Source organism: Pelophylax lessonae (genome assembly GCF_965119305.1).
Source record: "Pelophylax lessonae genome assembly, chromosome: 4".
Classification (NCBI taxonomy): domain Eukaryota; kingdom Metazoa; phylum Chordata; class Amphibia; order Anura; family Ranidae; genus Pelophylax; species Pelophylax lessonae.
In genome coordinates, this window is record NC_138771.1 from 586,432,317 (window position 1) to 586,456,451 (window position 24,135).

A 24,135-nucleotide genomic window follows, 5' to 3' on the forward strand; every position below is an offset into this window, starting at 1 on the left:
TCACTTGTATATCTTTATTGTAGCAGGAATTCCCTAGGCATTGTGGTACATTTTATTTACAGGCAAAATTACGGACTATGGCAAATCTTTTGGACTTCTGCACCTTGTCTTGTTCTTGAGAGACAGATTACCTCTGTTCAGGGAAAGCCTTTCATGGCTCAAGCAGATCTGAATATGATAAAAAGGAGAATGTCACAGGTTGCAACTCATTGACATCACTTGATCTTGACAGAAGGGCAGATATGCTCATGAATGCAATCTGCCAAAATAAAGCGAATACATCTTGTAAAATCTTCTGGATGTGATTGCGGCAATGTGTACCTGCAGGCTCAATGTAAAGTTGACCTCAGATTAGACACCAAGTTTTTTCTCACAGAGAGCCATATACTCGGCGTGGGAGCATTTCTTATCATTCCATTTCCCTTTTAGCCACAAGTGAGCACAGTCTTCATTGTTAGCATTATCATTGGGCTCATTGGGCATCCAAGCCCTATAAGAGAATAAACATGAAATTATTGATTTGACGGGTCAGTATTTCATTTTATAATACGCCATATTCTTACTTTAAGGGGGACATTTATAAAGCAGCTGCAAGGCTTTACCACAGCCATACTGCTGTTTAAAAACACACACACACACACACACACACACACACACATACATATATATATATATATATATAAAGCAAAGCATTGCTGTAGTATGGTAAGCAACGGATTAAGTTGCTGTCTGCAAAATGTTACAATTATGTATATGTCTGGGAGCTGGGTGTGGCTGAAGTTCAGTTTATGCGTGGTGTTCAGTGAATAAAGAAGCAACCTGTACAGCCTGGTCTGTGTTAATACACTACATTTTGGCGATGAGGATGGCTAGCTTTCTGGATTTACCGGCTATCGGACCGTTTGATGTGTCTGGAGACCACACTAGTCTCTCACAGCGCTGGGACAAGTAGAAGAAGGGATTTCAGCTCTATGTTATAGCCACTGGAGTGACTGCACCTGCTCAGAAGAGAGCCATGCTGCTGCATCTAGATGGACCTCAAGTTCAGGACATTTTTGAAACCCTGGGAGCAACAGGGGAAGATTCAGACTATGAGACAGCCATGAATAGACTGAGTAAGTACTTTGAGCCAAAGAAAAATATTCCCTATGAAAGATATAAGTTTAGACAGGCTGTGCAAGAACCGGGAGAAACCACAGACAGTTATGTGACTAGGCTGAAATATCTGGCAAAGTCTTGTGATTTTGGGACTGTAACTGAGGAGATAATCAGAGATCAGGTCATAGAGAAATGCACATCTGTGCACCTCAGGAGGAGATTATTGAGAGAACCTAGTCTCACACTTACTAGTCTGCAGGAGATTGCAAGAGCCATTGAACTGTCTGAGCTCCAGGCTCTGCATATTGAAACCAAGGACACTGCATCTGTCAATACAGTCTCCAAACCTACCTATAATAATAGGAATACCTGGAGTAGAAAAGAGAGTTTTCCAAAGAGGACTTTACATATCACCTGCAGTAAATGTGGCAGAGAGGGACACACAAGTCAGGACTGCACTGTGGTACAGAATAAAATGTGCTATACTTGTGGAAAGACAGGTCATTTTGCAGCTGTGTGTAGATGTACAACCAGAGATAACAAAACCAAAGGACCATCAGCACAAGTAAATGTTATAGCTGAGGATAAAGAGAGTGCTCCTGACTGTGAATTTATATTCTCCCTGTGTTCTCTGCAAGCTGGGACATTAACCATTAAGATTGGAAATACAGATGTGTCAGTGCTGATTGACTCTGGAGCTACATGCAATGTTATGGACTTAGCTTCTTGGCACAGTCTTAATGGCAGAGAAAATCACCTTAAATTGTGTAACACCACTAAACAGATTTATACTTATGGCTCCAGTACACCACTACAACTTAAAGGCAAATTTTATACCTCTGTTCAAACACATGAGACTGGTCCTCCATTGCAGACCGAATTCTATGTTGTAGATGGCACAGGGTCGCCTCTGCTTGGCCGTCAAACAGCAATGGCACTAGGGGTGTTAAAGATTGGCCGTGATGTAGGCAGCGCAAGAGTGAATATGGTGTCTCCTGCTATTTCTGCATTGAAAGAGGAATTTAAAGATTGCTTCTCTGGGTTTGGAAAATTAAAGGATTTTCAGTTGGACCTTCACATTGATCCACATGTAAAGCCTATTGCACAGCCAGTACGCAGAATTCCTTATAGCCTGAGATCACCTGTTGAGCACAAACTGGCAGAGCTGCTAGACCTTGACATTATTGAACCTGTGGAAGGACCCACTCCGTGGGTATCGCCGTTAGTTGTTGTACCAAAGGGCACAGATATTCAGATTTGTGTGGACATGAGATGTGCTAACCAAGCTGTGCAGAGAGAGAGACATCCAATTCCCACTATTGAAGATGTTCTACATGCAATGAATGGGGCAAGTGTCTTCAGTAAACTGGATTTGAAATGGGGTTATCATCAGATTGAATTGACCCCAGCATCTAGATTCATCACTACATTTGCAAGCCATAAAGGTCTTTTTAGATACAAGAGGTTGATGTTTGGCGTATCGTCAGCACCGGAGGCCTATCAACATGTGATTCAGCAAGTGCTACATGGTTGTGAAGGCACGCATAACATTTCTGATGATATAATTGTGTGGGGAACAAACACACAGGAGCACGATGAATGTCTCCGTGCAGTGCTAACTCGCTTGAAGGAGAAAGGGTTAACATTAAATGAGAAGAAGTGCACATTTCAAATGAATAAAATGACTTTTATGGGCCATGTGCTGTCTGACAGGGGCATTGGTCCGGAGGACTGTAAAATTAAAGCTGTGTCTGATGCCAGAAATCCTGAAAACCCTGCAGAAGTACGCAGTTTTCTTGGGCTAGTGAATTACTGTGCTAAGTTTATTCCAGATATGGCGAATGTCAGTGAACCTTTGAGATTGTTGACTCACAAAGCAGTCCCTTGGAAGTGGGGCCTTTTGGAACAAGGTGCATTTGATGAACTTAAGAGACGGCTGACTTGCGCCACAATTTTGGCTTATTTCAATCCTACTGCACACACCCAAGTTATTGTCGATGCTAGCCCTGTGGGGTTAGGCGCCATCTTGGTTCAGAGACAATGCACAGGCGATTACAGGCCTATTCAGTATGCAAGCAGATCCCTTACTGATGTAGAGAGACATTATTCTCAGACCGAGAAAGAAGCTTTGGCTGTTGTTTGGGGATGTGAAAGGTTTCACACCTATCTCTACGGCCTTGATTTTGAAATCATCACAGACCACAAGCCTCTGGAAGTGATATATTCGCCACACTCAAAACCATCCGCCAGAATTGAAAGATGGGTTCTCAGATTGTTACCGTATCGATTTACAGTGCGGTACAGACCTGGACCGACTAATGCGGCAGATGCACTTTCCAGATTGCCTCAGTCTTCAGCACCTGTTCATAACCTAGCAGAAGAGTACATTCATTTTGTGGCTACTAACGCCATGCCTCAGGCATTGACACCGCGGGAGGTTGAAGAATTGTCATCTGTACGCACCAAACAAAGATTACGTGAGAAAGTCTGGTGGCCAGGAATTGACAAGGATGTGGAACGTTTGGTTTCTTCATGTCGAGCATGTCAGTTGGTGGGCAGCAAACCTAAACCAGAACCAGTAACTCACACTGTTCTACCTGAGGGACCATGGGAAGATTTAGCCATTGATCTGTGTGACATTCATCTGGACACCATCTTTTAGTTGTTGTGGACTATTATTCAAGGTGGCAAGAGGTGGTAGTTCTCACTAAAGCTACATCATCAACTGTAATTGAGGGGTTGGAGAGCATTTTTGCGTCTCATGGGTTGCCTAAATGAATTGTGAGTGATAATGGTGCCCAATTTACTTCTCAGGAATTTCAGGATTACCTGAAATCAAATGCTATTGAACATCATCGTACAACTCCATACTGGCCACAGGCTAATGGGGAAGTGGAATGCCAGAATCGAACCTTGCTAAAAGCTTTGCGTATTGCTCATTTAGAGAGAAGAGACTGGAAAAAGGAACTGTGGCGTTTTCTTTTGGCTTATCGCACAACTCCGCATACTGTCACTGGAGTTAGTCCTGGGGAACTTCTTTGTGGTCGCAAATTCAGGACAAAATTGCCAGACATTGGGGGTCATCCTACGAGTCAGAAACCTTTTCGGCATATTGATGAGGAAAGGAAGATCCGGGCCGAACAGTATGCAAACCACCGCCGCCATTGTCAACCAAAGTGGCCTTCAACAGGGTGATAAGGTGTTGCTTCAAAATGATCGGTTTAACAAACTGGCTCCGTCCTTTGAACCTGAGCCTTATGTTGTAAAGGAGAAAAGAGGTACTCAAGTGGATTTAGAGGATTTAGATGGACACACAAAAGTGCGTAATTCCTCATTTGTGAAGAAATTTATTGAGCCAGAAGGTCAAGTATCAGAAGACGGCGAACAGGCAAAGAGTAGTGATGGTACCGCCAGTGATCCAGACTTCAATCCACAACCATCCACATCGGAATGGCCAAGAGAAAAACGAGCAACTAATCCACCGGCCTACCTTAAGGACTATGTGTATAGTCAGGAGTTTATAGTTTAAATTTTTAGTTGTTCATCCATGCATTTTGTTAATCTTATTAATCCGTTGTGCATGTTATGTTTTATTCAAAGAGAGGAGGGAATGTAGTATGGTAAGCAACGGGTTAAGTTGCTGTCTGCAAAATGTTACATTTATGTATATGTCTGGGAGCTGGGTGAAAGGGATTTAGGAGTAATTATTCAGAAGACTTAAAGGTGGGAAGACAATGTAATAGAGCAGCACGAAATGCCAGCAGAATGCTTGGATGTATAGGGACAGGGAAAAGCAGTAGAAAGAGAGAAGTGCTTATGCCGCTGTACAGAACACTGGTGAGACCTCACTTGGAGTATTGTGCGCAGTACTGGAGGCCATATCTCCAGAAGGATATAGATACTCTAGAGAGAGTTCAGAGAAGAGCTACTAAACTAGTACATGGATTGCAGGAAAAAACTTACCAGGAAAGGTTAAAGGACCTTAACATGTATAGCTTGGAAGAAAGAAGAGACAGAGGGGATATGATAGAAACTTTTAAATACATAAAGGGAATCAACTCGGTAAAGGAGGAGAGCATATTTAAAAGAAGAAAAACGACCACAAGAGGACACAGTTTTAAATTAGAGGGGCAAAGGTTTAAAAGTAATATGAGGAAGTATTACTTTACTGAGAGAGTAGTGGATGCATGGAATAACCTTCCTGCAGAAGTGGTAGCTGCAAATACAGTGAAGGAGTTTAAGCATGCATGGGATAGGCATAAGGCTATCCTTCATATAAGATAGGGCCAGGGACTATTCATAGGATTCAGATATATTGGGCAGACTAGATGGGCCAAATGGTTCTTATCTGCCGACACATTCTATGTTTCTATATGTTTCTATGGCTGAAGTTCAGTTTATGCGTGGTGTTAAGTGAATAAAGAAGCAACCTGTACAGCCTGGTCTGTGTTAATACACTACAATTGCTATGAAATTTAACAAGAGTTTAGAAACAGAAAACACCTGGAGAAAAGCTCTATTACATGACCTGTCAAAGCAAAGTTATAAGCAGGGTCAGGTTGGGTCTTAGGTTAGTTTTCCTTAACTCCCATTCAAAGGAATATTAAAAGTTCAAAGGATTATTATTTCTGGACTTTGTTAAAAGAGGATTCCCACTTTCAACAAATTTTCAAAAGCCTTAAAGGGAAACTACGAGTCTGTTGTATTTTAGTTTGTTTGTTTTTAAATTTTTTTTTTATTTTTTTATTTTATATGGCTTAACATTTAATGCAAGTGCATGGATTCCCGAAGCACTATGGGTTATCTAAAAGTATGGTTATCCTTTAAGGCAGCAGCCCAAGCACTTATGTTTGTAAACAACCAGGGCTTTTTTTCAGCGGGAACGCGGAGGAACGCAGTTCCGGCACCTCCAGGACTGAATGTATGTAATGGCAAGGGGGGCTGGAGGTGTGCTGCAGGGTCTGTTGCTGCTGGTTGCTGGGGATCTATTGTCACTAGAGGGAATCTATTATTGCAGGGGGGTCTGTTGCTGGGGAGATCTGTTGTTACTGGCAGGGGATCTATTGTTGCTAAGGGTGGGTCTTATGTTGCTGGGGGGTCAGTCATTTCTGGGAGGGATCTACTGTTGAGGAAGAGGTCTATTGTTGCTTCCGGGGGTCTATTGTTGCTGAGGAAGGGGGTGGTATTTTCTTGTAGGTGGTCCATTGTTGCTGGGGGGGGGATCTATTCTTCCAGAGGGTCTGCTGATGCTGGCTGCGAGGAGATCTGTTGTTGCTGCTAGGGAGGGGGGTGTTTTGTTGTGAGTGGTCCATTGTTGCTGGCTGCAGGGGATCTATTCTACTGCTTTTCTTGTTATCATTAACAAGCTCAATACAAATTAGCTAGTACCACAAATGTTACTGTATTATCTAAAAGGGGTGGTCTTCGGAGGTGGGTAATGGATGGAACCAGGAAACGGTGCTCGGAGGTGGGTAGGGGCGGAGACAAGGGGTGACTTGAAAAGGGGGAGTTTCGGCACCTATTCTCTGAGAAAAAAAGCCCTGTAAACAACTATTTTCAAGGATGAATCATGAAAGGCAAAATTGAAACTAAAATATCTGATGAGGACCTTGATACCAGATATTGATGCATTCGTTTTATGGTGCCTTCTTTTACTTTTATAATAAAAAAAATTACAAAAAAAATGAAATGAAGTTTTATTACTCAGATCTATATCTTATTATCTATATCAGTGATCGTTAACTTGTGATCTGGCCGACTTTTTCTGCTCATCAGCTATCCTTATTTTTAGTGTATTTTATGTGTGGCCTAAGACAATTCCTCTTCTTCCAATGTGGCCCAGAAAAGGCAAAATGTCAGACACCCCTGCTTTAAGGGACTGTTTGTGCCAGCAAATTTTTACTATTTGCAACTGTTAAAAGCAGAACTAAACCCTGTTTACCTTACCTAATTTTGACTAGACTTGCAATGTGATGGTGTAGTGTGATTTTGGTTTGATTTTGGTTGCATTTTGGATGTGGTTTGAATATTCTATTGGGCCGATTTGCGCTGTAAATGGCACTAAAGTAGTACAGGATCCTTTCCCAAAGTCTCATTGCAGGTGCGCTGCAATAACAGGCACTATTGGAAGCAATGTTATTTCTATTGTCATGCGATTCAGACGATCCCAAGTCACATCTGAAATCACATCAGTGTGATTTAAGCCTTAAAGCCAAAGAAGATGCCATCTTTACATCTCTGTTTGATCTGCATGGTGCTGCACATGTAATCAGTTATAACACCAGCCATTTGATAATTTGACAGTTCAGTTAAGAACACAAGCAAATGTGACAGTTAGCATTCTCAGCATGCCTGAAATGTATCTGTTTTGGGAAACCGTTGCATTGATGTGTTTAGTTATGCTTTAGGATCTGTACCTTAAAAGAGAGGTATGGGGTTTGTGGAGTTTGCAGATTTACTGTATACTTACCTAGGTGGATGTAGCATCGGTTTAATACTGCATCTGTCCCCCGCTGGCTTTAAACCTGAGAACCAAACCATCTAACACCGCAGATCGCTCAGTTCTGACAGCTCCCCGAGCAGAGAGCTGGTGACTGTTAGTTACCGCTCTTTGCTCTGCCTTTTCCTTGCTCACTGGAGTGCTAGGCTGTGGAGGGGGTGGGAGCGGCAAGCTCAAGCTCTCAACAGCTTGCTGAGAGCCTGAGCTGGGTGCTGGTCCAGGCATGTGGGTGGATCCTGACTCCAGTGTCACGATCTTGCCCGAGCCTAGACTGGCTCTGTGACATCAGCAGACGGCGGACTTCAGCTACATTGTGTCTGAGGGAGCATACTGTGGATATGTCAACAGAAGACAATACATCTAGACATCTTACTTGTATGATGATGCATAATCTGTTCCATCCACCCACGTCCACTTCCCTTCTTCTTCCATGTCATTCAGACCAATCCAGTAAGGTTGGTCCCCTGTTTGACGACTGATAAAGTTCTAAAGAAGAAGATATGAAGAATATTACTAGAATAAAATTGTTCACATATGATGTATTCAAGTTAAACAAGTTGTGGTTTAGTGTGTTCTCTTCTCCTTTCACAACATTCAATAAATCCCTACAGATACTTTTCTGGTTCTCTGAACCTTAAAAAGGCCTTCATCAGATTCAAAACTGCCTGCTGCCAATTTAGATGGATTTTATTATAAATACATTTACAAAGTGGCCCTATTAACCAAATTAATTCATAATTAATTAATATAATTAAATCAAGTTCCTATAAACAAGAGGTAAATAAATAAGACCAGCTCTAAGTTGGCATACAGAGACTAGCAGAGTGCCTGTCCCTGTACACAGTGTAGCGGAATGGCATATTTGCCATCACTACTCCCACCCCTTCCTACCTTTTATTGGTTGGTAAAGTGTAAGATCACCTTTACAGAAAATGTTACACTGGACGTCCTCCCCATCCCGATTAGTCCCACTGTACCAGATTTCCATGATTCCCCGCTGTCAGACACCAACAACCTGCTTCACAACTTACAGGGATTTAAAATTCTGGTGGCTTTTTCTCCTCTCCTCCCAGTGCTGACTGTACAGCTTTGGATTGCTCAGCAGCATCCATGTAAAGGTGCTGACCAATTAGAATCCCTGTAATTCGGCACTGGCTAAGCAATACAGACACGAGATTAAGCGGGGGTTTTAAATCCCCTGACGCTGTTCGGCGTCTGACAGTGGGACCGAATGGGATAAGGGGGGGTCCAGTGTAAGGTCACCTTACAAATTTTCTGTAAAGGTGAACTTGCGCTTTAATTTAAGGACACTGTCAGCATCACAGCCAGCAGCCTCCTAGAAAACAGTATCATTGCAGTGGGTTGAGCCTGATGGGAAAGCTGAGACGCTAGTTCCCCATCAGGCCCACTCTCTCCTTTTGATTGGCAGTGGGCGGATTCTATAGCCAAAAGCAGGCAGCCTATTGGCTAAGGATCTGCCAGCTGCTACTGTCAATCACAAGGGAAGCAAACCTGATGGGAAATTAATTGTCTGTGAATCTGCATCAGATTTTGCCAATCCAAATACAACATTTGTTGTGTGGAAGCACGTTAGAATTCCAAGGAGACACTCTTCATGAATTCCCTTAAGGCCCCTTTCACACCAGCAGACTGATCGGATTCACCTGTCCGTTTTTCAGGCGGACCCGACTGGACCAACCATTGTTCTTTATGGAGCGGCGGATGTCAGCGCACATGGGGATACGTTTGGCATCCTTCCAGCAGATCAGATCGGATGACAGTCGGATGGGAATGGACAGGTGGTCTATTTCCATCCGACCATCCCATAGAGAACAGCGGGCTGTGACCATGTCCGCTCTCTGCATAGCGGAGCGGATACAGACCTGTCATCCACCTGCTCAGTGGGGATCAGCGGAGAGATGGGTTAAATGTTGTCTGTGTTCCCAGCTGGGTGATTCCCTCTTGTGTCCTCCCTTACTGACCTCAGTTTCTCAGATCCCTCTCTCACTACAAGAATAAAGAGGAATTATCCCAACAGGGGCATATTCCAATAAAACATGACCCACATTTTTGATGGTCATAATCTGTGAGGTATTAGGGTTAGTTTACACTAGCGTAGCTCTATGAAGAGTGATCTGGGCTTGGATCGCACTTTGGAGAGAATTTGACAGGTGATGAGGAGGCATTCTGTTATCTCCTTTACCACCAGTTTTAACCCCTTAATTCAAATGGGTCGCGTTCAGTGAGTGGTACCACCTGCTTAACGCAACAGTGGGGATAATTCTTGCAGCACCACAATGTAAAGCATCACGGCCAAGGCATATGTACTTCCCCATCTGCCGCCTTTGCAACATAAGGGGGAGTGGTTCGGGGTGGTAGTACATTTTTACCGCCCCCAAACACAAGTGTAAAAGAGGCCATAAAGTTCAGTTTGAAAATGAAGAGCTCACCTGTTCTTCCTGACTAGTAATTACAGCTAAGTCAGCGTTTTTCATTACACAGGTAGTCCTGGCCTTCATCCAGTTGGATCTGGTGCTTGTAATAAAGTAGCAACTGCTTTGGAAAGGTTGCCAGCCAGTCTCACAGGTGGTTGCCTCTGGAAAAAAAAATATATTTTGGGTCTATTTAACTTTTTTCATACACAACTTTCACCTACATTTTTGCAATAGGATCCAATAAAATGTTTGAATCTTGGATGAAAGTTGTGTCAATTTTGCGTATAAACATTTATAAATAGACCACATATACCATATATATATATATATATACACTGCTCAAAACAAATTAAGAAACACTTTCTAATCAGAGTATAGCATCAAGTCAATTAAAATCCTGGGATATTGATCTGGTCAGTTAAGTAGCAGAGGGGGTTGTTAACCAGTTTCAGCTGCTTTGGTGTTAAATTAACAGGTTCACTACATGGGCAACAATGAGACAATCTCCCAAACAGGAATGGTTTTACAGGTGGAGGCCACTGACATTTTTTTACCTACTCATCTTTTCTGACTGTTTTTCACTAGTTTTGCATATGGCTAGGGACAGTGGGGGTTATTTATTAAAGCTGGAGAGTGCAAAATCTGGTGCAGCTCTACATAGAAACCAATCAGCTTCCAGGTTTTATTGCCAAAACCTAATTGAACAAGCTGAATTTAGAAGCTGATTGGCAACCATTGACATCTGCACCCGATTCCAAGTGCTCCAGTTTTAGTAAATCTCCCCCAGTGTCACTACTGGTAGCATGAGGCAATACCTGGACCCTATAGAGGTTGCGCAGGCAGTCCAAGTCCAAGAAAGGCAGTTATGCTAGGAGAGCTGGACAGGGCCGTAGAAGGTCCTTAACCCATCAGCAGGACCGGTATCTCTTTGTGCAAGGAGGAATGGAATGAGCACTGCCACAGCCCTACATAATGACCTCCAGCAGGCCACTGGTGTGAATGTCTCTGACCAATCAGAAACAGACTTTATGAGGGTGACCTGAGGGCTCTGTGCTCACTGCCCGGCGCTGTGGAGCTCAATTGGCATTTACCATTGAACACCAGAATTGGCAGGTCCGCCACTGGTGCCCTGTGCTTTTCACAAATGGGAGCAGGTTCACCTTGAGCACATGTGACAGACGTGAAAGGGCCTGGAGAACCCATCGAAAACGTTATGCTGCCTGTAACATCGTTCAACATGACCGGTTTGGTGGTGGGTCAGTGATGGTCTGGGGAGGCATATCCATGGAGGGACACACAGACCTCTACAAGCTAGACAATGGCACCCTGACTGTCATTAGTTATCGGGATGAACTCCTTGGACCCACTGTCAGACCCTACGCTGGTGCAGTGGGTCCTGGGTTCCTCCTGGTGCATGACAATGCCCGGCCTCATGTGGCGTGAGTATGCAGCCAGTTCCTGGAGGATGAAGGAATCGATACCAATGAATGGCCCCCATGCTTGCCTGATCTAAATTTAATAAAACATCTCTGGGACATGTAGCACTGCCTCCTTGAGGACTGCCAGATTTCACACTTACGGATCCCCTGAGTTACCATTAGCAACCTTGACATGCACAGTCTTACACTTCTCCTCTTTGGCTCGTTCAGGGGTATGTAGTTGTTTTTGGGCTTTATTATAAATTAGGGTTGGGAGAAGGTAATAGTGGGATACTCCAAAATAACTATGAACAATACTGGAGGACCTCTATCTCTTGGTACAGCCAGGCTGTTGATTCACTTTGCCACTAAGGTGAATTTAGATTTAAGTCTCTTTCCTTAGGCGACTTGATGAACTAATGTTATCTTCAGGACACTCTCCTCAGTATTCTCTTTCTTTACTGCTGACACCCATCCACTGACTATCCTACTCTTGGGGTGGCCCCCCTCAGGTCAGGCCCCTCGACACGAGCCCTTGTACTCACGATACTGTTTTTCTAGGATCTCCAGTATCTCCCCTTCAGTCAGCTCTCCTGGACCTCTGGGTTCAGCCATTCCTCTGGCCTTCAGGATGACCCTCCGGGGGACCACGTGCCACTGCTACAGAGGAGGAGCCAGCCGCCACCCTCCTTCTGGGACTGCTCTCCTGCCAAAGACCCCGCAGCACATGTGCTCCTGGCTTTTATACAGTGTCCCAGAATGCACTGACGCAACCTGCCCCTGCCAATCACCAGGACTGTACCAAAGCCTATGCATCCATTTGTCAGGTTTCCTCCCATTGTCCAACATGCCTCTCTATTGGACCAGCGTGAAATACTCTCTAGACATAATGAATCACATACTGAGCACAATGAGCAGTAGAGATGGCCTTGCAGTTTGCCCTGCGGTCGGTTTGCGGCGAATTTTGCTTGTTCGCAAATTCGCAAAAAGTCAGACTTTTGCCGATGTTCGCGAATATGTCCGCACCGCCATTTTCTTTTTCATTCAGAAGAACTTTGACCCATGACACAGCCGTCAGGGGGAACGGGACAGCCAATTGAAACATTTCAGCTCATGGACAGTCCCCTACCCTATAAATAGACCCGATCTGGCGGCCATTTCACATTCCGCTTTCTGCCAGTGTAGGGAGAGGTCTGCTGTGCTCATTAGGGAGAGTTTGCTAGACACATATAGCGCTGTGAAGATCCACAAAAGTCCTTTCCAGGGCTGGTATTTCGGTATAGGCCTTCTACAGTCTCTTTTCAGGTTAGGGAGAGGTATCCAGTGATTGCTTTAGGGGCAGTTAGAGATCGGCTGCAGTCATAAATCGCTCTGTCAATGTCCACAAAAGTCCTTTCCAGGGCTGGTATTTTGGTATAAGTCTAGTATCTTTTGAGCTTAGGGAGAGGTATCCTGTGGTTGCTGTAGGGGCAGTTAGAGATCGGCTGCAGTTGCACAGAAATCGCTTTGTCAATGTCCACAAAAGTCATTTAAAATGCTCCAATGTCGTTTTAGGGTCTATTACAGTCTCTTTAACATGAGGGCCAGGTATCCTGTGGTTGCTTTAGGGACAGTTAAATATCGGCTGCAGTCGCACAGAAATCGCTTTGTCAATGTCCACAAAAGTCATTTAAAATGCTCCAATGTCGTTTTAGGGTCTATTACAGTCTCTTTAACATGAGGGCAAGGTATCCTGTGGTTGCTTTAGGGACAGTTTGATATCAGCTGCAGTCGCACAGAAATCGCTTTGTCAATGTCCACAAAAGTCATTTAAAATGCTCCAATGTCGTTTTAGGGTCTATTACAGTCTCTTTAATATAGGGGCCAAGTATCCTGTGGTTGCTTTAGGGGCAGTTATAGATCGGCTGCAGTCACACACAAATCGCTAATTTTGATCTCACACAAATCGCTATGTCAATGTCCACAAAAGTCATTTAAGGTGCTCCAATGTCGTTTTAGGGTCTATTACAGTCTTTTTACTATAGGGGTAGGTATCCAGTGGTTGTCACAGATGTGTGAATGGACCCTTTATGTATTAGACAATGTATTTACCGGCTGCTGCCAGTTCTGGCTGATTTATGAAAAAAAATTTTTTTTTGCTGTAAAAAAAAAAAAAAAACATTTAGGGCAACTTTTTCAATTGCAATACTTCTGTTATGACATTGTCCATGTGCTGGGGCTATTTGTGCACAGCTACTATGTCTTTTGTGGCTGCAAATATGACCTAAAGGTTTTTAAAGTTCACCTCCCATTAAAGTCAATGGGGCCCGCCGCGATCTCGCGGTTCGTGGACTTTTAAGAAAATTTGCGGCTGGCGTTCGCGAACCGCCCCGGCCGATGTTCGTCCATCACTAATGAGCAGACCTCACTAACAGAACCTGCTCTCTAATAGGCAGAGAGCAATAAAGGTTTTGCCTGCTGCTCCTCTGATAGGCAGACAGAGCCAAAAACTATACTCTCTCACTAGCCTAGGAGGGTGCTACAGACATTATGTTTTGGTCCATCCAAATTCGCCAGGTTGCATCTCAGTCTGTTCAGGAGCGTGATACCCTGGTTCATATCTGGGAGGAAATACCCCAGGAGACCATCCGTTGTTACATTAGGAACATGCCCTGACGTTGTCAGGCATGCTTACCAGCACATGGGGGCCATACAAACTACTGAGTACCATTTCGAGTTGCTGCAATGAAATTTCAGCAAAATGGACTAGCCTGCTGCATCATTTTTTCACTTTGATTTTCAGGGTTTCTTTGAATTCAGCCCTCTGTAGGTTGATCATTTTTCATTTCCATCAAACTATGTGACATCCTTTCATTCCTAAAACATTACCCAGTCCAAATCTGTATAAATATCCAGCATAATATTTTTCCCCGTTGAGATCTAATGTGTTTTCAAAGTGTTCCTTTAATTTTTTTGAGCAGTGTTTACATTTTATATAACTAAAGGCAAAACTTTTTTCAGTTTTTGATAGAGTGGAGAAGGATTAGAATGTCTGTCATATTTTATTGGTGTCTGTATCCCCGTTAGGGAGATTTATTCTCTCTATTTATCCTATTTACCATTATCATTGAAAATGGAAGTAAAGGAAAATGCAAAATTTTGGGTTGTCCCCAGAAAAGTAACAGAGGAGAAATCTTCCAATGGAGACTCTAGTTCTGGTCACTTTATTTGCAGATTTGGGATTTCCTCTCACTTCCTGTTTGGCTATGGGATAGGAAGTAAGGGTATATATACGATATGGGACACAGATGGTGAAAATAAATTCTAACAGGGGTAAAAACCCTCCCTTACTCTATCCAAAATGAAAAAAAAAAGTTTTGCCTACAGTTCTACTTTCATTTTTTTACTTCTGCCTGGACAATTTTACAGAATGTGAAACGGTTTGTGAGTTTATGGAGGATGTCCTATCAGGGAAGAGGAATAGTGATAGCATGTTTCCTGTTGTTCTATTTATAATCCTAGTCCCTTTCCTTTACTTATGTTTATTGATGACTTCAGGATATTTGTATGAATATATAGATGTTGTCAGAAATGTTTTATCAGCAATGCAGGACTGATCAGAATTGGCAAGTCCAGAACTTGGTATACACATATTGAAATTTGGCTGGTTCAGCAGGATCCAGACGAATTTCGATCTGTGTACCCCTCTGTTTAGCAGAAATCAATCATTAGGCCAGGTTCTGTTTATTGGTTCTGCTGGAAAACCAACATTCATTCAAATGCTGCAGCCAATGGCTAATCAATGTATTTTGATTGGGGGAGGGAAGGGGATAGGGGGGAGTCCCAGCTGTCAAAGTACAATAGTGCAGCTGTGGAGATCCCTCAATCCATATAGCTTGTGTGGAGGCAGGATTCTGAATTTTTGCATTCAACCCACAGGCAGAACAACAAAACTCAAAGTGTATACCCGGCAAACAGAATCCTCCACTCATGATAACAGTGGGCTATAGTATTCTGACAGCAGGCACTGCCATCTGTTAGAATGCCCAAACAATGCCTGCTTCTGAATGATTTCAGGCACTGTTCGATGATAATTTTCCAACAGGCTCCTCGACAAAAAAGAAATAGGAATTTCCTCTCTATGGAAGAAAAAACAACAATAAATAACTTAAGTTCTAACTTATTCTACTGTGCTGTGTTCGGGTTGGAAAAAAATTACCGTTCACTTCTTGCCCAATGAGATCTCTCAAATTGAGACACAAAAAAAAAAATTTTGACTGGTAGGGCTAACCCTCTCTACTCTATTCAATAAACAAAGAACAGTTCTTGTCTTTTTCAGAATGTTGTATATTTAGAATATCTTACTTTTTACGTCCCGTTCTATTTGCTTCATCTTTAGTGACATGTTACCAACTGTAAGAGAATAAACCATCATTTTCACAATATATTAACAATGTTTTAATAATATATACAGAATATAAATTAATGCATGTGTTCCATGGGGGAATTCATGTGGAATGATCCATCTCTTGCTATATTATCTTGCCTATGAACATTCAATGGTGGTCAAGTGTGTGGTCTCCAAATGATCATTCTCACATACTATCCTTCTACAAACATATAGGTTCACATCAGGTAAGCTTACATATCTCTCCCTTTTAAGAAAAGAGTGAGAGCTTGTAAATGGTAATGTCCGCGCTATGGAGAAATAAGATAGAGCGGCTGCTGCCTACCTCAAAAATATAGACGTCATTGATGACGAAACTCGTCAAGCGTAACCACGTCTTTTCCGCATTACTGGAACGCAGATCCGGCGGTTGGCTAAGACAGCGTCCCGGAAGTCACCGCGAAAGAGGGTCTTGCGGTCCCTAAACACCTTGTTGCTTGTTTTACCATTGCTAAATGTGAGTACTATACTTTTATGTCTAAATAAAGGATAACTTTTTAATAGTACATCACTATATGAGGCTCTTTTCTCCTATATGTGACCCCGGATATGTCTTTTGATGGATATGCATTACACTTGAGTCCGCTCTGTACATAACATACTTAACATATATGGGATAAGAGGATTCAGGATCTAATACTGGAGAGATCGGCACATAGGAGTACCACCCATTGGAGAGCTTACTTGCTACTTACACGCTGGTTACCCCTGCAGAGGTGCCGATTTCCGGTGAGTGCGGGAGATATTGGAAGGGGGGAGCACTGTTTCCTCACCCGGCACTTAGACACCTGGAGCACCTCAAGAATCACCCACGGAGTCGGATACTTTAATTTTATTTATTTTTTATGAACTTTATGGACTCTTTCACCTAGTATTTTTGTAGAGCTTGGATACAGATTTCCATCACTAGATTGGTTATAAAAGATTTCTTTGCTCACTATTCCGTTCACGGGTCCTCATGATTGACCTTTGTTAATCAGGACCTTTTGCACTATAGCACCTTTTACTGAAATTATTCCTACACCACCATTAATATTATTGTGGTCATTATTCATTTCACTGGTCTATTCCAAGACCTTTTTGCACCTATTTCCTTTTTCTGGCAAGCTATTCCATTTGTTTTGGAATCACCTACACCTCTATTTTCTATTTTCTATATTCACTTATATTGGAATCACTACACTGCTATATCACCGTACTATCTTCAGCTGAGATACATGGATTTGTTTCAGCCACTTTTTACTTTCTCTTGGTGAATAATAAATAGCTTATAGGCCAGTATCTTAACTCTATTTGGTCACCTTTTTTACGGAATACTTCACATATGTTCCTTTGATACATATATTCCTTTGTGTGACTGTTCCAATTTTATATCGTTTACACTATTGCACTTTATATTTATATTATTTATTATGTCCATTTGGAGTATTTATATGTGTTTTAACCTCTGCATATAAGTCATTACCACTTACTGTGATATCCACATTTTATATACACCTATAGGCAGCGCCAGTTACCTCACCACCTTTAACAAGAGTGAGAGCTTGTCTAGGGATTAAAAATTGGGTCTAGCCAGAAGAATCAATTCTGGGCAACTGATTTTTTTTACCTCATCAGTCTAGGTCAGGGGAAATCAGAAAAGGACAGTCACTATTTAACCGGACTACGTATTGTACTGCTCATCAGATGGTTTTGCATTGTCCATAAGCATCTCCATACATTGTTGTAGTTTCACAATGGTTAAATAAATATTTCCAACTCACCCTAATATATGCAGATTCAGTAGAGAACCTGGGGCCAGTATTTTCTCAGGGCCATCTTTTACTTGCAACAAAGTTAGACCGGCCATACACAGAGGTTCAAACTGTGTATGAGCAGGCAGAATGTACCAAGTTGATCGATCAATAAATCAACTTGGGTACAACCAGCTGCTAGTGATAATCACTGTTTTCTCCTGGTGGGAACAGCTTCCCCCTCTTTCCTCCCCACCGGGAGAATACAATGGCCCAGGAGGAGGGATTCCCTGTCAGCACAATCACAACCCGTGCTTGCAGAAAAGAAATTCGATCCGTCTGTGTCCTGCATTACAATGCTAAGGTCTTATCACTGGGGGGAGAGGCGACCGAGGAAATGCTTCCTCCTGTCTGCAGCAGACTGGGTAAAGTCAAATGACTGGAGTTCAAGGACTGATTTTTAGTAATAACAGTTTTTTTTTTTATTATATTAAAGTGATAAAGTCTTGTTTTTTTTTTTCGTTTAAAAATAACAAATATGTTATACTTACCTGCTATGTGCAGTAGGTTTTGCACAGAGCAGCCCGGATCCTCCTCTTCTCGGGTCCCCCACCGGTGGCTCCTGGCCCCTCCCTTCTGCCAAGTGCCCCCCCACAGCAAGCAGCTTGCTATAGGGGTACCAGAGCTGAGCTACTGTTCTGTATGTCTATGGCAAACAAGGAGCCGTGGCTTGGTCCTGCCCCTCTCTCTCCTCATTGGCTCACTGACTTTAAAATGACAGCAGCGGGAGCCAATGGCCCCCGATTTTTGTCTCAGCCAATGAGGAGGGATGTCCAGGACAGGCGAGAATCTCATGCATCATCGCTGGATCGAGATGGGGCTCAGGCTAGTATTAGGGGGGCTGCTGCACACAGAAGGTTTTTTATCTTAATGCATAGAATGCAATAAGATAAAAAAAACTTCTGACTTTAGAACCATTTTAAAGGATCATAAAAAAAAAAAACTTACCAACTAAATCCAAACTCTGGAGGTCATTCTTACTAGCCATGGTAACCAGTTGAGATGGACTCTCTAAAAGACAAGAATTGAAAAATGGGTAGGCTGACAGAGGAAAAGACAGACACAAAGAAACTTAAAGGTGAGACTACATCTCTCTATGATTAAGCCAGGTTCTTGTCCTACTACTTGGTCTTTGGCTGCATCTTGGTGGGAAAGATACTAAGAAAACAGCAAAAGCAGGAAAATTCAACATCCCTGCACTGTTTTACTGGTATTTATACTAAAAGCATAGCTGTTGGTGTATAGAGTTGAAATTATTGGGGTGAAGGGCATTTCTACAGGGAAACTATAATGAACTGTAGTTTTTTGTAAATATTTTTTACCCTTAAGGGCCGTTTCACACTTTTGCGAGTGCGCCGATCGCATGTAATTCGGAGCGCACTGCTCCTTCATTACATGCGATCGGAGGTGCAGTGCGAATTCAGCCACACACTTTGTATGGCTGAATTCGCACTGTATCTGCACCAAACACGCACATGACCCTTTTTTCCAGCCGCATCAGGATCGGATCGCACAGTGGTTCACACTTGTGCGATCCGATCCTGTGCGAACTGTCAGATCGCACTGCGATATGCGATCAAACTGGGGGTGTTGTTAACATTTCATTGACACCCCCTGCGTATCGCATATGGCAGTGTGAACTGCCAGGGGTGCGTTTGCGATGCGGGAACAGGCTGCGAATTCGCAGCCTTCCCGCATCGCACAAGTGTGAACCGGCACTAAAGCTTTTACATTTCAACCAATGCTTTTTATATATATTCTATTTTACTATGTATATACAATCAATGTTTTAAAAATAAAAATTTAAAGCGGTATTGAACCCAAAAACACAATATATTGCAGTTTACCAATCTCTAAACATGACTGCTGCATTCATTTTTTTAAACCTTTTTTTCCTTTATTTTCACCTGGCGATCTGGCCGATAACATACTTCCTGTTTTAGGGTGTCCTCAATCTGGATGGAGGAGCAGTAGAGACACCTTTGGACAGCAGCATCTGTCAGTCAGTCAGAGAGGGGATAGTGATAAGCCTAGTGCATGCTGAATGAAAGAATTAGGGAGCTCAGGAAAGAGCTCGCTGTACTAACTATCTGATGTTAGTACAGTAATCTCCACATAGAGCTGCTGTGTTCTGACAGGGGAACTGACCCCCCCCCCCCCCCCCACACCAGAACTCATCGTCTAGAGCTCGCAGCCATTGGCTGCCAGCGCTGATCGGATGCTGATTTTCCAGCATGGCCTTTTCGAGAGAAGCCGGACATTCGGCTGGCTTCTGTTCAGAGTTGTATAAAGTACTCGAAACCCATACTTGAGTAAAAGTACAAGTACTAGATCAAAAAGTGACTTGAGTAGAAGTGGAAGTGCTCAATCAAAATGTGACTTGAGTAGAAGTACTAAAGTATTCAACATTTTTTTGTACTTAAGTATTGCAAGTAGTTTTTTTAAAAAATTTTGCTACTCAAGTACTGAAAGTAAAAGTACAAGTATTGTGTTATGTAGTTATTAAAGAAAGAAGTCAAAAGTTTGAACATCATATTGTTTTTTATTATTTCAAATGCAGCTTTTATTTATACATACAGTAGCTTTAATTTTCGTATGCGCTGATAATAGACATGTTTTGAGCTTCATGAAACCTGCCATCTACTGTTCCTAGAGAATTCTATTCTAGGAAAGTACAGATACCGCCTTTCGGTACTTAAGTACAGTAGTGAAGTAGTTCTACTTAGTTACTATACATCTCTGCTTCTGTTGGACAGGCTGGTGTACGCATGGGCTGAATGTCAGCTGGTTTCTGTTGAACCATCCGATATTTAGCCCATTTTTACCAGGCTTTAGATGCACCAGCACATTTAGATAGACTTGACAAACAAAATTAAAGCTAAACTCTGGCTAACACTTTTTAAGCAGTTACAGCAACAGTTTTTTGTATGGTAAAGCTGACCATTGTAAGCACCCTGTCAGTGTTAAATTGTTTGTCTCAAACCTAACTGCCACTTTTGCTGGACAGCTTGGTCTTTGAAAGGAAGATGATCAATAATAGACTTATGATTGGATCTCCAGGTGAAAATAAAGGTCACAAAAAAGCCTAACCATAAAAAAGTAATGAAGCCACCACATCTAAGAATTGCTAAGCTGCAATATATTACATTATTTTTGGCCACTTTAATACAAAGATCACCCATGGCACATCATTTGGGGCTTACCTCTCTTCAGCCCCTTCTAAACACTCCTGCACTGCCAGATGGGGGGGGGGGGTGGGGTAGGGGGAGGGGTTGGGTAAGGAGAGTCAATGCTTGTATTTATTCATATGTGAGCATTTGAGTTTGAGTTATTGAGCTCAATATACAACAAAAGGAGGAGCTAAAAACAGCCCAGTAAGCATTTAAAAAGGTAGCCTAGAGCACCACCTGCTGGCTGTATGCATGTATGGTCAGGGTTTCTTAGCTCCCATCCCAGGGATCGCCAGTACATTTAGCTTCCTCAGCAAATCTAGCAATCATGTTGTGTATAACAGCAGCCCTTTATTTTGGTTTTGTTCGCAAGAACCCCAGCACAGTCCTCCACACTGCATTGCTGTGCTGCGCTGCGCTGAAGTCTGGCTCTGCAAAACGTTGCTAAGCACGGAGTTATCCTTAGAGATACCACTTACTCTGTGATAGGACTATTATGAAGAGTGTAATGACCATCACATAGGATAGCGCTATCAGTCCATATGTGATCAGATTCGATCTTTGCGTGAAGAATCCCCATTTATCTGTAATGAAACAATATAAAAAAAAAATTAGCTTATTTTTGTCTATCCCTTACAGGATTATATAATTTGAGATGGCATATTATTTTTGTCATGTAAATTTACCTGATTGAGCCATTCCACATGCAATGTCGTCATTGTGAGGTAGGGCTACCCATGCCCACCCCTATGTTTTTACCAGTAGAGACGTTTAGGAATAATCAAATGAGCTCCAGAAGAAGAGAAATATCCCGAAACATGTTGAGCTTCAATCATTGATGCTGACCAATTGTGCTGGCTACCACCACAGGGCCCTGTGATTGTTAGCATTTGGTTTGGTCAGATACTCAATTAAACTAGTCTGATTTTATATGGTTTTAATATACGATGTGAATTTTACTTTGTTTTGAATAAACTTTGATTTTACATATGTGTGCCTAAAGTCCACGTTTCTCCAGTATTCACATATTCTAGTTAATAGGATGTGGCTTTTTTTACCACCCATTTTTGCACAAACGGTAGCACCCTGTGTGGGTGTAACCTCTATTTAATCTTATATGTGACTATAGAGTCACACATGTGGGCGTAGAAACAGTGGTAAATGACAGAACATTCCATTCCTCCTCCTCCATGCCCACTAACCAGCCAAACAATGGGGACAGGATATTACATGTGGAATAATGGAGGCTTCACCTCCCTCCTATTCTAAGACACAGATTGGAGGGGCATGACCCAGCCTGTGATTGGCAGAAATCCGCTCACACCATGTTATTGCCAAAAAATAATAACAATCTGATTTCAAATATACTCTATGTTAGTATGACAATTTAAAACAGTTTATTATTATTTATTTTTACTCTATATTCCAAAATCATTTTTTTTTATTTTGAACATTTTTTTGGGAGAAAGCTGGGTCATGTGACAGCTGTATATCACATAGTAAATATACACAGTGCCTGTGTTCAGTATCACTCACTTTAAAGCAGTAGTAAAGCCCGCTTTGTGATTTTTACCTACATGTAAGCCTATAATAAAGGCTTACCTGTAGGGAAAATTAATATCTTCCAAACCTGCACCATTTAGGAGATATTCACCCTGGATGCAGCCAATGACATCCCCAGCATATGCGCTTTAAAGGTTTGGCATACCTTGCCGAACCTTCAGAGCTCTGTGCTGAAACCGAGGGCTTCCGTGCATGCGTCATCCCAGGTCCGGCCAATCACATATTTGGAGTGCGAGAACCCAGAAAAAAGACCGGGGGAAGATGCCAGCCCTCTCAGCAGTGACAGCGTGCGGCTGGAGGGCTTCGTTCTAAGGTAAGCAATTCATAATGTGCTAGTATGTGATGCATGCTAGCACATTATGAAATTGCCTTACAGGTGTTTTTTTTTAACCAGCCATGATTTACAACCACTTTTCTGGTCCGATGAGTTAATTTAAATGAACGACAAAGCACTGCGACAGACCTAAATCTGCACCTGCATCATTTTTCTGAAGTGTGTGTATTGTAAATCAGGTGCATGAGTTTAGTACCTGGACATGCCATTCAAAATGACTGGAAGTGCTTTATGTGCATTGTCGTGCATTGCAGAAGTGCATATACAGTGCCTTGCGAAAGTATTCGCCCCCCTTGAACTTTGCAACCTTTTGCCACATTTCAGGCTTCAAACATAAAGATATAAAACTGTAATTTTTTGTGAAGAATCAACAACAAGTAAGACACAATCATGAAGTGGAACAAAATTTATTGGATATTTCAAACTTTGTTGCAAAATTATTCAGCCCCCTTAAGTTAAAACTTTGTAGCGCCACCTTTTGGGTGTATGTCTCTATCAGTTTTGCACATCGAGAGACTGAAATTTTTGCCCATTCCTCCTTGCAAAACAGCTCGAGCTCAGTGAGGTTGGATGGAGAGCGTTTGTGAACAGCAGTTTTCAGTTCTTTCCACAGATTCTCGATTGGATTCAGGTCTGGACTTTGACTTGGCCATTCTAACACCTGGATATGTTTATTTGTGAACCATTCCATTGTAGCTTTATGTTTTGGATCATTGTCTTGTTGGAAGACAAATCTCTGTCCCGGTCTCAGGTCTTTTGCAGACTCCATCAGGTTTTCTTCCAGAGTGGTCCTGTATTTGGCTCCATCCATCTTCAATTTTAACCATCTTCCCTGTCCCTGCTGAAGAAAAGCAGGCCCAAACCATGATGCTGCCACCACCATGTTTGACAGTGGGGATGGTGTGTTCAGGGTGATGAGCTGTGTTGCTTTTACGCCAAACATAACGTTTTGCATTGTTGCCAAAAAGTTTGATTTTGGTTTCATCTGACCAGAGCACCTTCTTCCACATGTTTGGTGTCTCCCAGGTGGCTTGTGGCAAACTTTAAACAACACTTTTTATGGATATCTTTAAGAAATGGCTTTCTTCTTGCCACTCTTCCATAAAGGCCAGATTTGTGCAGTATACGACTGATTGTTGTCCTATGGACAGAGTCTCCCACCTCAGCTGTAGATCTCTGCAGTTCATCCAGAGTGATCATGGGCCTCTTGGCTGCATCTCTGATCAGTCTTCTCCTTGTATGAGCTGAAAGTTTAGAGGGACGGCCAGGTCTTCGTAGATTTGCAGTGGTCTGATACTCCTTCCATTTCAATATTATCGCTTGCACAGTGCTCCTTGGGATGTTTAAAGCTTGGGAAATCTTTTTGTATCCAAATCCGGGTTTAAACTTCTCCACTTCT

At 42.5% G+C, this 24,135-nt stretch overlaps 1 protein-coding gene across 1 annotated transcript in view; it reads right to left on the reverse strand.

Moving 5' to 3' along the window:
* Nucleotides 1-284: 284 nt before the first annotated feature.
* LOC309553990 (hepatic lectin-like) overlaps nucleotides 285-24,135 on the reverse strand; it is a 29,615-nt gene continuing 5,764 nt past the window's right edge. The window contains exons 2-7 of the mRNA XM_082255510.1: nucleotides 21,319-21,423; nucleotides 18,618-18,680; nucleotides 15,795-15,842; nucleotides 10,048-10,193; nucleotides 7,971-8,083; nucleotides 285-490 (exon numbers count right to left, since the gene is read on the reverse strand). Of these exons, the coding sequence (XP_082111636.1) occupies nucleotides 352-490; nucleotides 7,971-8,083; nucleotides 10,048-10,193; nucleotides 15,795-15,842; nucleotides 18,618-18,680; nucleotides 21,319-21,423 (614 nt within the window). The 3' untranslated portion in view covers nucleotides 285-351. The remainder of the gene's footprint in view (nucleotides 491-7,970; nucleotides 8,084-10,047; nucleotides 10,194-15,794; nucleotides 15,843-18,617; nucleotides 18,681-21,318; nucleotides 21,424-24,135) is intronic.